The 16,150-nt window shown below is 37.4% G+C and overlaps 1 protein-coding gene across 4 annotated transcripts in view; it reads right to left on the bottom strand.

Moving 5' to 3' along the window:
- WAPL (WAPL cohesin release factor) overlaps nucleotides 1-16,150 on the bottom strand; it is a 77,086-nt gene that overhangs the window by 34,269 nt on the left and 26,667 nt on the right. For 3 of the 4 annotated variants that reach the window (XM_082424179.1, XM_082424177.1, XM_082424176.1), the window contains exon 4: nucleotides 14,793-14,911. In XM_082424179.1, the coding sequence (XP_082280305.1) occupies nucleotides 14,793-14,911 (119 nt within the window). The remainder of the gene's footprint in view (nucleotides 1-14,792; nucleotides 14,912-16,150) is intronic. The other variant, XM_082424178.1, reaches the window with a different exon arrangement.

The following is a 16,150-nucleotide window of genomic DNA, read 5'->3' as shown; positions in this document are numbered from 1 at the left end:
TTTGTTGTACTATTTTATTTTTGTAACTCTTCTGTAATTTTGAAATTATCTCCAAGTACAAACTATTTTTAAATTATTTCCAGATAAAAAAATGTTAAAAATCTTTTAAAATTCTCTCAGAAAACTTGTAAAATAGAAAAAGTATAAATCATCATTCTATCAGTTAATATTTTAATTTCCATGAAACAACTAAATCAAATTCAGACAACAGTAAAAGAAAGTAAGAAATCAAAGAGTAATAAAAAGATGAATTCAAGTTTAATACAGGCAATCCTACAAAATGGGAAGGGATAAAGATATTCTTCATTTATGTTCTTAAATCAAATGTTAATTAAATAGCCCATCAGTAACAAATGAAATAACAATACTTCTTAGCTGAGGCACAGAAAAAGATGAAAACATAACCCATACCTGGCCCAAGGGTAGTAAGAGTTTTCTGTTTTTAATGTCCCCTCCTAAAAAGAAAACGGGCCACTGATAATCTTCTCTGCCCTGGCTTCTAAGAAGCTCAAAGTTGTATTTGTGGTAGGTCCCCAGGAAATCCATCAAGACAAAAAGGCTTGAATTTTGGCTTCAACTCATCTATTCCTTACTTTTTCTTAACACAGTTTCCTCATTTATTTTCAATCTGGTTCTACCAAATTTGTCTCTGTTCACTATAAGAACAGACCCAGAAACAAGGCAGATGACAGAATGAGGAGACAAAGACACTGAAAATAACTGTAACTATATTCCACATATGTAAGAAAGTAGGGAAAACAACTGAGTACGTTAAGTAGACAAGAAAGATATAAAATAGACCCAAACTAAACTTTCAGAGATGGGATTAATAGCTGATTAGATGCTGTAGAAGAACCTGAAAATGGGCAACAGAAACTATCTAAACTATCTCCAAATGAAACCAAGACTGAAAAAATTAAAAAGATGGAAAGAATGTCAGCACATACTGGGACAAGTTCACCCAGCCCAATAAATGTATGAGAAAGTAAAAATTAACTCCCTTCACAGATAGTACTTTGCCCTGAACCTCTCAAACACTGTTTCATTTAAATTTTACCCAAACTCCCCAGTTCCCCCAAAATCCTACAAAAACTTTTCTTTGGTAAGACGCCCCTTGGTTTCTCTGCTCTGCAGTATCCTGTATTGCAATAAGTCAATAAGCCTTATTCTGTCAGATTACAGGTTATACGTGTTGATCTTAGGCTGATTCAAGCAAGACAGTATAATAAGAGTCCCCAGAGGGGGACAGAGAGCCAAAAACTATTTGAAGAATATTGGCTAAAATTTTCCCAAATTTGATGTTTACCAATTTTCAAACATAAAATAGCCAAACATTTAGTACTATATGAAGATTCTTTGCTGAAAGATACTTCCAAAAATCCTAGAAATAAACATTTATGAACACCTTCTGTATCTCAGACACTAAGAATTTAAAGGTGAAAAAATATATGGTCACCATCCCCAAAAAACTCCCAATATTTTACATCTAATGTTAATTTATGGTCATCATTAGCATAAAGTCATAAGACTATCAATAAAAGAAAGTTCAGCAAAGAGTTTTCTGGATGTCAGAATCCAAATGAACTCTAAATAAAATGTACTACAAACTGGAAAACCAAATTCCAAACTATAAACAACCTAATACACACACACACACACACACACACACACACACACACACACACACACACTCTCTCTCTCTCTCTCTCTCTCTTCCTCTGTCAAATATTTGTTCGAGTTCCCATGCTCTTGATTAACCCATGGCTACATTTTCTCATTTCAAACTTCATTTTCTGGGAAATAAGTTATAGTGAAATATTTTGAACTTTCAAACTTTAAAGGAACCTGAACTACAGAAAATAAAAAGATTAATGGTGCTTTTATTCCTTATTAAAATCCTTCCAGAATAAAATATTACAGGAAAAAAAACACCAGAATTAGATCTCATAAAGAAAATAATTTACACTTTCCTACATCTTTATAGAATACAGATCAATGATTTAAGTACGTGGTTCAATGTTAAAGTTAAATACTATCTATATAAAAGGAAGACAGATACTCCTGCTTTGGAACAAACACAATGAGTATGAAATACTAAGACTACTCAAAAGTTTCCGTGGGGGAAAAACATTCTACCTCACTTTCTAAGACACTTACTTATCTTTCTCCTTTTTATATCCCCAGTACCTAGTACCGTGAAATGCAGGTATTATGTAAAAACAATGACAAAGAAAAGTCAACTAAAACTGACCCTCTTCCATACCCAGGCTCAGCCAGAACACGCTCAGCTTCAACAGCTCTTTGACCCACCAACCTGCTTTTTACTTTTACACTTTGGCCAGCATCCCTCATCAGCAGACTATGGCTGCTGATGGCTAGAGTCTCTTTTTGGGCTTCACGTTTATCTATGTCTCAGGTTTCTAGTCCATGAGACTATAGTGAATCTCATACTGCTATCTCGATGACTGGATCCCAGGATGGTCAATGAATCCCCAGACACAGAACAAAGGTAACCATGGGTAAAACAATTTGACAGAAAAATAAGCTGCTTCATCAGAGTGAGTTCTAATTGCTGGAGAAGGATACTATAAAGGAATATCTGTTCTTGGGTGAGAGGTGGAACTATCTGTCCTTTAAAATCTCTTCAATTGTAAGATTCTGTTTTTAAGTTGACAACCTATATATATAAACTCATTTTATAAAACAAAAAAAAATGAGTTTACAAAACTATAAAAACTATACTTAACTTTAAAACTGCAGCTTTACACAATTCTAACTTTTGAATACAGCTAAATATATAACCATGATTTATACTGATAATCAAGTTTTAATTCAACTGCCCATAAACCCACTATCCTATGTCATATTGAATGACAGGAGGGAAGAAGAAAAAGAAGTCCAGAATGTTCCTTTGAGAGTCAAACAAAAGACAGTACCAGATGGGCCCAGCATTAAACCACAGGGAAATGATGAAAGTGAAGGTATAAATATTTGAGAACTGAAACTGAGATTGACATCATGGTTAGTTTCATCAATGACCCAGCAGATACTCTTAACGGGCAAAATAAGATGGCCAAAGCCCAAGGTAAAATATAACCCTCCAAGCACTGAAGGTTAGTTGGGATGATTATACAGATAATCCCTTAGGAAGAGAGCAAACTGGCAGCAGCTGAATGGAAAGCTAGAAATCAAACAAAAAGCAGGGCAGGCAGAAAAAATGATCTAAGTTTATCAGCACATACAGGGTTGGCCAAAAAGCTCCTTCAGTTTTTAAGTAAAAATAAAAGACATATTTTTCATTTTCCCCAACAACTTTATTGAACAACATATTCACTGTTTTGTTCCACTACCTTCTGCCATTTTTCAGGCAATTTCATAATTGCATCTTCCCAAAACTTTTTATCTTTCTGAGCAAAGAACTGTTCCAGGTGCCTTTTACAGTCTTCCAGGGAATTGAAAATTTTTTCCATTAAGAGAATTCTGTAAAGACCAAAATAAATGGAAATCCAAAGGTGCAATGTCTGGTTAATATGGCGGATGAATCAGAACTTCCCAGCCAAGCTGTAACAGTTTTTGCCTGGTCATCAAAGAAACATGTGGTCTGGTGTTATCCTGATGGAAGATTATGCGTTTTCTGTTGACTAATTCCGGATACTTTTCGTCCAGTGCTGCTTTCAGCTGGTCTAACTGGGAGCAGTACTTGTTGGAATTAATCGTTTGGTTTTCCAGAAGGAGCTCATAATAGAGGACTCCCTTCCAATCCCACTGTATACACAACATCACCTTCTCTGGATGAAGACCAGCCTTTGGTGTGGCTGGTGGTGGTTCATTTCGCTTGCCTCACAATCTCTTCCATTCCACATTATTGTACAGTATTCACTTTTCATCACCCATCACAGTTTGTTTTACAAACAGAACGTTTTCGTTACAATAAGTAGAGAATCGCATGCGGAAATATGGTCAAGAAGGCTTTTTTTGCTTAACTTATGTGGAACCCAAACATCAAAGCAATTACATAACCAAGCTAGTGAAAATGATTTTCAACACTTGATTTGGATATTTTGAGTATGTCGGCTGTCTACCACGTGGTATAACGTTGATTGTTCTCAATTAATGTCTCAATTTGATCACTATCAACTTCAGCTGGTCTACCCGACCGTGGAGCATCGTCCAGCGAGAAATCTCCAGCACAAAACTTTGCAAACCACTTTTGACACATTCGATCAGTCACAGCACCTTCTCCATACACTGCACAAATCTTTTTGTGCGCTTCAGTTGCGTTTTTACCTTTCTTGAAATAATAAAGCATAATATGCCGAAAGTGTTGTTTTCTTCCATCTTCAATATTAAAATGGCTACACAAAAATTCACCAATTTTGATCTTTTTTTTAATGCACGCTGATATGACAGCTGTCACATACAATCTAACAAAATTGTTTCAGGACTTCCCTGGTGGCGCAGTGGTTAAGAATCCGCCTGCCAATGCAGGGGACACGGGTTCAAGCCCTGGTCTGGGATGATCCCACATGCCGCGGAGTAACTAAGCGTGTGCACCACAACTACTGATCCTGCGCTCTAGAGCCCGCGAGCCACAACTACTGAGCCCGCGTGCCACGACTACTGAAGCCCGTGCGCCTAGAGCCCGTGCTCCACAACAAGAGAAGCCACGACAATGAGAAGTCCACTCACTGCAACAAAGAGTAGCCCCGCTCACCGCAACTAGAGAAAGCCTGCATGCAGCAACAAAGACCCAACGCAGCCAAAAATAAATAAAATAAACAAATTAAAAAAAATTGTTTCAAATGAAGTTAATGACAACTAAGCACTACTAGAGCCATATTATGGAAAAAAACTGAACGTACATTTTAGCCAACCCCGTATATGGCAACTACAAATAATGGGATTCAGTGATTAGAAATAAGATGGCACTGAAAGAAAAAAAAAAACTATTAAAATTATCAAATGATCAGGACTTCCCTGGTGGCGCAGTGGTTAAGAACCCGCCTGCCAATGCAGGGGACACGGGTTCGAGCCCTGGTCCAGGAAGATCTCACATACTGCGGAGCAACGGGGCCCGTGCGCCACAACTACTGAGCCAGCACTCTAGAGCCCGCGAGCCACAACTACTGCGCCCGCGTGCCACAACTGCTAAAGATTGTGTGCCTAGAGCCTGTGCTCCACAACAAGTGAAGCCACCACAATGACAAACCTGCGCACCGCAACGAAGAGTAGCCCCCGCTGGCTGCAACTAGAGAAAGCCCGTGCGCAGCAACGAAGACCTGACACAGCCAAACATAAATAAATAAATAAATATTTATTTATTTTTTAAAAAATTATCAAATGATAAAACCACATACAGAAACAACAGGTACTTAAAACCAGGTATGTTTCAACCTAATCCCTCAAACTCTATCTTTACTTTTCTCCCTTGCAAGTGACAACTTTTCTGAGTAATCATTTCAAATATGTTCTTACCAGAAGTTTACTTTACCTTCCTCATCTTCTTTCTGCCACATGTGTTCACCCAGCCAGCCCTCAATTCTGTTATGAACAGAATTCTCTATATACCTGGTGAGGTGCTGGGGAAAATTCTCGCAGCCAGCAAGCTTAAAAAGTTAACGTTTTTTTGTGTTTCTTTTTTTGGCTGCACCACACGGCTTGTGAGATCTTAGTTCCCTGACCAGGGATCGAACCTGGGACCCCAGCCATGGACGTGCAGAGCCCTAACCACTGGACCACCAGGGAATTCCCAAGTTAATGTTTTCTAACATGGGAAGATAGAGAGAGGGAAGAGGGACCTCTTGGCTGGTGGCACTAAGTGATGGCCTGTGTGGTCAGGAAATTGGCTATATACAAGAGGACTGAGCAAATACGTAAATGTATTGAGGATACTGGGAACCAGATTCCTCACTGTCGGCAAAGAGAAGTAAAATGTGCAAAGTGGGAAGGCTAGAATAAAACATGTGGTGTTGAACTAGAATTGGAGGTATCAGTGTGAACTTATGGTTCTAAATATACATAGATATGAAATAAGTATGTGTCTGTGTGGTGATGGGGCGGGGGGCGAGGGAGAGAGGAAGAAAATGTATATATTCAAGTGTTTCCTTGCTCTGTTAACTCAAAGAAGGCCTAGAAGCAATGACATCCCAGAAGAAATGACCATACTTGGCGACCAAATTTTATTTTTAAATCATTCTCCACTAAAAGAAAACAGGGGTCCTTGGAGGAATGGTTGATTCCACAACTGGGAATGTGCATCATGAGCCTTGAACATCTTAGTGTGTCATTAGTAAGGAAATGCAAAATGGTGGGCCATGTTAAAAACCAGTTTGAAAAAACACAAACAGGCCAAGTCTAAGAAAATCTGAGTATTGAAATAATAATAGTACTATCATTTAAATAAATAAGTTAACAAATGACTGAATAAAACAGAAATCCATGTTCATACTGACATAAGGAAATTTACCGGGACTTCCCTGGTGGCGCAGTGGTTGAGAATCCGCCTGCCAATGCAGGGGACACAGGTTCAAGCCCTGGTCCGGGAGGATCCCACATGCCGCGCAGCAACTAAGTCCGTGCGACACAACTACTGAGCCTGCGCTCTAGAGCCCGTGAGCCACAACTACTGAAGCCCACGTGCCACAACTACTGAGCCCGTGTGCCTAGAGCCTGTGCTCCGCAACAAGAGAAGCCACCGGGGTAAGAAGCCCGCGCACCGCAAAAAAGAGTAGCCCCCGCTCTCCGCAACTAGAGAAAGCCCGCGTGCATCAATGAAGACCCAACACAGCCAAAAATAAATTAATTAATTAAAAAAAAAAATTTATAAATACTTAAATGAATATATAATAATGAATATATAATGTATACACTATATAATGAATATATAAATACATATTCTTTTATATACACGGAGAGGAAAACAATCTACCTTACCAGTAGAAGGCCAACTACTAACAACTAGAGAAGGCAGAATGTAATTAGAAAAAAAAATTCAACAACCATCATAGTAAAGATTGATTCAGGCAAAAATCAATGCTAAAACTAGTGGGTAAAAGTTTGATGAGGGGGCTTCCCTGGTGGCGCAGTGGTTGAGAATCTGCCTGCCAATGCAGGGGACACAGGTTCGAGCCCTGGTCCGGGAAGATCCCACATGCCGCGGAGCGACCAGGCCCGTGAGCCACAATTGCTGAGCCTGCACGTCTGGAGCCTGTGCTCCGCAACATGAGAGGCCGCGACAGTGAGAGGCCCGCGCACCGCGATGAAGAGGGGCCCCCACTTGCCGCAACTAGAGAAAGCCCTCGCACAGAAACAAAGACCCAACACAGCCATAAATAAATAAATAAATAAATAAATAATTAAAAAAAAAAAAGTTTGATGAGGAGTTGAGGAACCTGACAGACCTCAAGGGATAGTTAACATCAATAGTAATGGTACAAAGTGACATTGTGCGCCACCTGGTTATGATGCAGTAAGAACAGAGCACCTCTTCCGAGGTATTTCCACCAAATACACAAAACCTAAATCTAATCGGGAGGAAACATCAGACAAGCACAAACTGAGGGACATTCAACAAATAACTGATTTTAACTCTTCAAAGATGTCAAAGCCATGGAAAGACTAGGAAAGACACAGATGTTCCAGACTGAAGGAGGGTGGAGACTTGTGACAACTAAATACAACATGTGATTCTGGATTGGATCATGGGTTCTTTCTTTGGAAGATGCAGGGGAGGGGGCAGTAATGTGTGATTTGTTCTGCTATAAAGGCCATTAATGAGACAACTGGTAAAACTGAATGGGATCTGTGGATTAGACTGAATTATTATATCAATGTTATTATTAGCTTCCTGGTTTTGACGGGTATACTATAGCTATAGAGTAGAGTACTCTTGTTTCCAGAAAGTAAAGACTAAGGTATTTGGGAGTAATCAGCATTAAGTCTACAACTTACTCTCAAATCATACATACACACACATACCCCCAATGAGAGGGGAGCCCATTTTGACCCCCATAGGACATTTAGTAATGTCCAAGACATTTTTGGTTGAAATGGAGGCGGATGGAGCAGGGGAAAACGGTACTAGCATCTGGTGGGTAGAGGCCAGGGATGTTGTTAAATATCCTCCAATGTACAGGGCTACCCTCCACAACAGCTTTATTCAATCCAAAACATGAGCTAAGAAAGCCTGATAGGTAAGGAGGAAAATTTGCCACTACAAGACGTGGGCCACCTCTCTACCACTCAGAAATGAGGTCATTAGTGCCTTTAATCAGAATGCAGAAGACCCAGATACTCCCACTGACCTATCAGCTACAGGAGGGTACTTCTATTATAATGGAGAAATGGAACAACTGTTGAGTACATTTCCTATGCCCACCTACCTAGTGACCCCTGCCTTTCCTTTTTCTCTGGAGATTTGTGGGATAACCTACATAAAACTCCTTGGAGAACTGAGCTTATCCTTTTTACATCGAAAACATGAATCCTGATTTCTCAAATATGAAACAAATCTATTCTTTCCACTCTGTTAATCTATAAATGCTTAAAACTTTGATCCCATTTCTTTCCTGTATTCCTTTATACTCATCAAAACTCAATAGGTTAAATTTCCACTACTTCTGTTTCTCAATGGTTCTCTCCTTTTAAACAACTCTTAAGTAGTCTTTTAGCTGTCTTGAAGACAAATGGATGACCTATTTAAGAGCTAGGGATTTTATACTGCTTAACTTCTTGCTGCTCTCTTCCTGAAGGAGGCTTCTAAATTCTTTACCTAGATATTTTCATAAGGATACATAACTTCCATGGGATCTAAAGCATTTTTTATTACTTTTTACTAAAGTACTATAACACTCTGGATCAAAGTCTCATTTTTGAATCTTACTGATCCACCTAAATAGTAGTAGTATCTAAGTGAAAAAATTCTGACACAATTCCACTTAAAGAGGGTTTTGGGCAAACCTTTCAATAGGAGGTTAAAAAGGAAATTAAAACATTTACTGAAGCCTCTTTGGGGATTAGATCAGGACTATTGTTTTAAGGCAGGCTTTACTTATATTACATCTTTTAAATGAGTTCAATCTCATAGCTCTTTTGGTTTCATAAATTAATAATGATTTTCTTAATTTTCCTCTGACACTATCCATCAACAGTAAATAGGTCTTCTGCCTACCTGGTTGTATGACCTGATTTACTTTAGGCCAGAGAGATTCCTTCGTAATCGGGTCAAGTACATGTACACTGCTGCCTCCTAAGTCGTGTTAGTAGGAAAGAAATATATCCAATATTAAGTTTAAAACTAAGTTTAAAAAAATGAACATAAATAAGTACAAATGAACTCAAATACTGAATTAACATACACAAGATAAAAATTACTTCAAAACTTTTGAACACATTACTATGACTCCATCCTTAGTGAAATAATCTAAAGACAAAAAGAACTGGAAAGAAATTTTAACTTCACTTAGTGTATTTACTGTTCATAATAATATTGGTGTTATAATTTAAAAAGTAATGTGTGCTGTAGAATAAAGCAAGAAAGCTAAGTACCAAATTCTGAAATGTTAAATTTGAAATGAAACTATCAATATGAACTCAGTTTATTTTTCAACGTATTTCATAGCTCTGTCCAGTGAAAGAGCCTAGAAGCAATGAACACACCCAGCACTTAGTTCTGGGTTTCTAAGTACTAATCCCCACAAAAAGAACCAAGGATCAGGATCCTTGGATGCGTCCATGATTGAAAGCACAAGATAAGTCTGGGTCATCTTTTGTGCAGAAAGCAAAAGAAAAGCTCAAAGATGATGGACCTATATCAAAAGGACACAAGAAATGGCTTGAAATGGTTTACTCTGGCCAAATCTATTATAAATACATTTAATAAGTAAAAATTATTGAGTCTATAGTGAAAGGAGTTCGGGGTTGGGATGGGGAGAAAGAAAACTCCCTTTTTACAAAATTCCAGTTATTAAATGTAGAAGAAATCGCAATTAGAAAACTCACCATTCTGTAACTGTCAGTGTAATAACTGATGCAGGCAAAGATCAACAATGGATGCTAAAATGATGAGGTGAAACAATAATGGGGAACAGAATATTCACGAGCTGCCAGAGTAACACCCAGAAGCTTACTAATTAAATTATAAAAGGAAAAACATACTTTTATTTTGGGGAGATCCAGTGGTCACAACCTTCAATAGGTGGTCAAACAATTTTGAGTGGAATAACCAGGTATTACATACCTTCCGATGTGATGCAACATACACAATATTACTTTGAGGCATTCTTGCCAAAATATGTTTAACCTCAGCCTAATCAAACATAGAGACTTACTCCCAGTGTTCTATGACACCATACTACTTTAATATAGTGGAGTAACAACTTACATCATCAGGAAACAATCAGATAAATTCTGAATGTGAAACATTCTACAAGACAGATATCCTGGGCTCTTAAAAACAAAAAATAAACAAAAAAAAACAACAAAAAACTAGTGCCATGGGGAATTTTAAAAAGATGAGGGGACTGCTCAAGATTAAAGAGACATAACAAGTAAATGATTATAGTTTGGGGAGAAAAACAGCACTAAAAGACATTTTGGAGACAGCTGAGGAAAACTAAATATGGACTGGACATAGGACTATATCAAAGAATTACTAATTTTCTTAAGTATTATAATCATATAACCACAGTTAGGTATGAGATTGTCTTTTTTCTTAAGAAATGCATGCTATCTCAACAACTTACTTTCAAATACGACAGGAAAAAATGTTATATAATATATATACACACACACACACACACACACACACATACCCATATATGAAGAGAAGAGAAAAAGGGGAAGAGGAAGGGGACTGTGTGTGTAATTATGACGATTTGGTGGGGGGGGTGGGGATCAATCTAGATAGAGGAATATAGTTATTCATCACATTGCTTTTTTACATTTTCTGTATATTTTAACGTTTTTATAATAAAAAGTTGAGGTGGGAGAAATAAAGAATGCTTTAAAGGACTCAGGAAACTCTTCCAGGGTGTCTACAAAGACAAAACCATTTTCACAATAATAATATGCTGTTTGCCTTTTTCACTTTGTTGATATTTGCAGGGATGGTGCAAAAGCAATGCTGGGTAAAGCTGTTGGTGCCTCAGCATGAATCAAGGTAGGGGCTCTGAACTATATTTAAGTAGTCATATTCTTCACTGCTACATACTTCACAGTTAAAAAATAAAATGCCAGTTTCACATAAGAAAAAAGCCCTTGATAAAGGAGTGAAAATTACTATTAAATCATAACCCTAAGTGCACTAATGGTCTATGTGACAAAACCAGTGTGCCTAAAACACTTCTGTTGCATACAAAGTGTGGTTGTATCAAAAAAAACACTACTGGCTCAAGTTTCAAGCTGAACTAGCCACTTTTTTTCTGAACACCATTCTTTACTTGAAAGACTGACAAACTATGCTTATACAGACTTGGGTATTAGGCAGACATTTTCTCAAAAATGAACAAAGTAGGCCTGTCATTGCCAGTCGTTTTCCCTGAAGTATTTTCTGCCAATGAAAAAATTTCAACTTTTAAGCAAAAACTAAAATTCTGGAGAACTGTGAACTTGATAGCTTCCCAATACTTAAAAGACTTTTCTGATGAGTTTGGCAGTGATATTAATGATATTTTTGATACTGTATAATGAAGTGTGTCACCATTGAAAGATTTAGATACATCAGTCTAACCAGTATTTTCCAAATGACCAATGTATAATGTTACAAAGCATGCATGTGTAAAAGATCCATTCAAAGGCAAGACAGACCAACAGATTTTAATGCAACATTATGAAAGGTTCACTGGCAGGGTTTTAGATTCCAAGCTGCAACTAATCTTTAAGAAACTCCTGGGGTAGGAACTTTCCTCGTGGTCCAGTGGGTAAGACTCTGCGCTCCCAATGCAGGGGGTGCCTGGGTTTGATCCCTGGTTGGGGAACTAGATCCCACATGCCACAACTAAGACCCGGCGCAGCCAAATAAATAAATAAATATTAAAAGAGAAAAGAAACTCCCGGGGCTTCCCTGGTGGCGCAGCGGTTAAGAATCTGCCTGCCAATGCAGGGGACACGGGTTCGAGCCCTGGTCCGGGAAGATTCCACATGCCGCGGAGCAACTAAGCCCGTGCGCCACAACTACTGACCCTGCGCTCTAGAGCCCACAAGCCACAACTGCTGAAGCCCACGCGCCTAGAGCCCGTGCTCTGCAACAAGAGAAGCCACCGCAGTAAGAAGCCCACGCACCACAATGAAGAGTAGTCCCCACTCGCCGCAACTAGAGAAAGCCTGTGCGCAGCAACGAAGACCCAACGCAGCCATAAATAAATAAATAAATATATTTATAAAAGAAACTCCCATTTTTTTCAATTTTGGTGTAATGTCAACAAAGAATGTCCATAATTATCCGAAAAAGCTACTTAAAATACAACTACTTATCTATGTGAGGCTGGATTTTCTTCATATTTTTTCAACTAAAACAACATAATGAAAAATACTGAATATAGAGGATATAAGAATCTAGCTGTTTTTTAAAAAAATTTTATTGAAGTATAGTTGATTTACAATGTTGGGTTAATTTCTGCTGTACAGCAAAGTGACTCAGTTATATATATTCTTTGTCATATTCTTTTCCATTATGGTTTATCACAGGATACTGAATAGAGTTCCCTGTGCTATACGGTAGGACCTTGTTGTTTATCCATCCTAAACATACTAGTTTGCATCTGCTAATCCCAAAGAATCTAGCTGTCTTTTACTAAGCCAAACTTTATAAAGAGATTTACAAAAAATGTACAACAATGCTACTCTTCTCACTACTTTTTTTAAGAAAATAATTCTCGCTAAAATGTTATATTAACATGTAATGGGTTACTGTTAAGTGAATTATTAATAAGTATCTTTGAAATATGTTTTCACTTCCAATTTGATAAATATAACATATATAATCAAAAGCTTTCTGGGATTCTTAATAAAATTTTTAAGAATGTGAAGTAGTCCTGAGACCAAAACATGTATAACTTTTACACTAGAAATCAACACATGCCATACACAATTTTATAAACCAAAAACTCACCTAAGCATTAAGGGCTATAGCCATTACACCACACTACCCTGGCCCCTGGCTCCAGAGCAAGTTAGCTCTGTTGAAATGAGCATTAAGCATTTTTTTTTCTGGTGGGGGGTGAGCACCTGGGGCTGCGAAAGTATAACACAATCACTCTGAAAAGATTCCTAACTGGCTGTTTACAGAGGTAAAAGAATAAAAATAAAACGAGGCCAGATAATATGGACACACTCATTCTTTAGTTGCTTAAAAGTAGTTCAATCTACAAAAAATGTCAACAACTTCTAACTGCAATTTTCAATAACAAAACTGTTTAACACTATACAAGCTATTTAAGTAAAGGAATATTTTTTAAAAAAGGTAAAGTCAAGCAAATTATTCTCAATACCTATGCTGGACCATATTAAAATGACTTATATAATGCATAAGAATGAAGCTGGACCCTTAACTTACACTATATACAGAAATTAACTCAAAATGGATCAATGACCTAAATGTAAAACCTAAAACTATAAAACCTAGAAGAAAACATAGGGAAAAGGTACATGACATCCAATTTGACAATGATTTATTAGATATGACACCAAAAGCACAGGTAACAAAAGAAAAAAATAGATAAACTGGACTTCACTGATATTAAAGCACACTACCAAGAAAGTAAAAAGAAAATCCACAGTATAGGAACATCTATGTGCAATTTATGTATCTAATAAGACATTAATATATAAAGAACTCCTATAACTCAACAATAAAAAACCAAACAACTTGATTCAAAAATGGGCACTGAATAGACATTTCTCCAAAAAAGATATACAAATGTCCAACAAGTACATGAAAAGATGCTCAACATCAATAATTAGGAAAATGTAAATCAAACCACCATGAGATACCATTTCCCACACATTAGGATAGCTATTATCAAAAAAAAAAAAAAAAACTCAGAAAATAAATGTTGGTGAGGATGTGGAAACACTGGAAACCTTGTGCATTGCTAATATGAATATAAAAATGGTGCAGTCAAGGTGGAAAACACTTTGGCAGTTAAACAAAGACCTACCATATGTCCCCCAAATTCCACTCTTAAGTATCCAAATCAATTGAAAGCAGGGACTCAACTAGCCAAAAAGTGAGAACCACCCAAGTGACCATCTACAGCTGAATGGATAAACAAAATTTGGTATTCAGCCGTAAAAAAGAAACATTCTGATATATGCTACAACAGGGATGGACCTTGACAACATAATGCTTAGTGAAATAAGCCAGACACAGATAGACAAACATTGTGTGACTCCACTTATATGAGGCACCTAGAATAGGCAAATTTATAGAGACAGAAAGTAAAACTGTGTTTACCAGAGGCTGGGAAGGTCAAGGTGGAGTTATTGTTTAATGTGTACAGTGTTTTTGTTAGAGGTGATGAAAAAGTTTTGGTTATAGGTAATGGCGACGGTTATACAACACTACGAATGTATTTAATGTCACTGAATTGTACACTTGCATATAATAAAGACTATGTTATATATGTTTTACAACACTTCAAAAAATGGTTACAATGCTTTTAAAAAATAATTTACATATATCCTTTGAAAGACAAAATTTAATTGCCACGATGTTTGTTAGTAATTTTTAAATTAAAAAATTAAGAGTTGAGCCCTCCAACAATAATACAAATCACTGATAGTGCTTTACTTACCCGTTTGGGGCCACTAAAAATCTTTCTGGTATTTTCCTTTGATTTATCTCCTTGTTTATTTGGGGGCTTCTTCACACTTTCAGGCACACCAGGCAAATCCTCTGTAAAATCCAAGTTTTCTGAAATGGTAATCAAAACTAGCTAGCTTTCTATTATTTCAAATTATCTACCAGACAACCTATGAACATTTTGAGGAGAAAGAGGCATATTGTGGGGAGAAAAAAATAAAGGAATAAAAGCACCACAGAGTTGACAAAATACTCCAATGATATTAAGTCTCATTCTCCCGTGCTCACTCCCTGCTTGTCCCCTACTCTAAAAGAAAATCAGAAACCTAGTTGCTATGTATATGCTCCAGTTTTACTGGCAAAATCAATTCTTTTCCAGAATAATTTGTTCTTCAAAGTTCATATAACTGCTAGTTATCTATCAACATTAACACTGGCATGGTCTAGTTTAAACACACACACACACACACACACACACACACACACACACACACACACACACACCCCATCAGGTGATATGTACCTGTAACATTTTTCTAGAATTTAAGTACACTGAATCATGTTGGCCTTCAAAGAATGCCTGCTTACATCTGAAGAGGCCACATTTTTAAAAAAACCCAAAAAAGGATATAGCTATATCCTTGGCAAAAGATACAGAATGACCTAGTACAATGCAGTTCAGTGGTCTGTGGTACTCCCACAAAACTAACCAAAGGATTACATTAATTTCCAAATGGTTATATTTTTTTCTAGCCTAAACGAAAACAAAAAAGAAAAAAATAGGAAGGGGACTTCCCTGGTGGTCCGGTGGCTAAGACTCCACGCTCCCAATGCAAGGAGCCCAGGTTCGATCCCTGGTTAGGGAACTAGATCCCATGTGCATGCCGCAACTAAGAGTTCGCATGCCACAGCTAAAGATTCCACATGCCGCAGCTAAAGATCCCACGTGCCGCAACTAAAGAGCCTGCACGCAGCAACGAAGATCCCGTGTACGGCAACTAAGACCCAGCACAGCCTAAATAAATAAATATTTTTTAAAAACTAGGAAGACTTTTCTCTATCCCAACCCTGAAAAATGTTTGCTGTTTCATACACTGTATGAAGACTCAGATTCCAACTTTGGATATATCAATCAAACAGTCTCTAATTTTTAAACATATTTGGTATCAACATGACGTTTTTCAAAGGGAGCCTAATGATTTAGGATAACTTGCTATCAAGGTTAGGATAAGAGCTAAGAAGGTTGTAGCAGGACTGGAGCTCAGGTTTCAATACATAATTACTAACCACCCTCCTGAGAAAGCAAATGTAAAGCTGTCTAACCAGTCATATCTCAAGCAACTAGCAAGG

This window comes from Balaenoptera physalus (assembly GCF_965194825.1).
Source record: "Balaenoptera physalus genome assembly, chromosome: 14".
NCBI lineage: Eukaryota > Metazoa > Chordata > Mammalia > Artiodactyla > Balaenopteridae > Balaenoptera > Balaenoptera physalus.
Note: the sequence above shows the minus strand (reverse complement) of the source record. Positions and strands in the feature narration are given on the sequence as shown.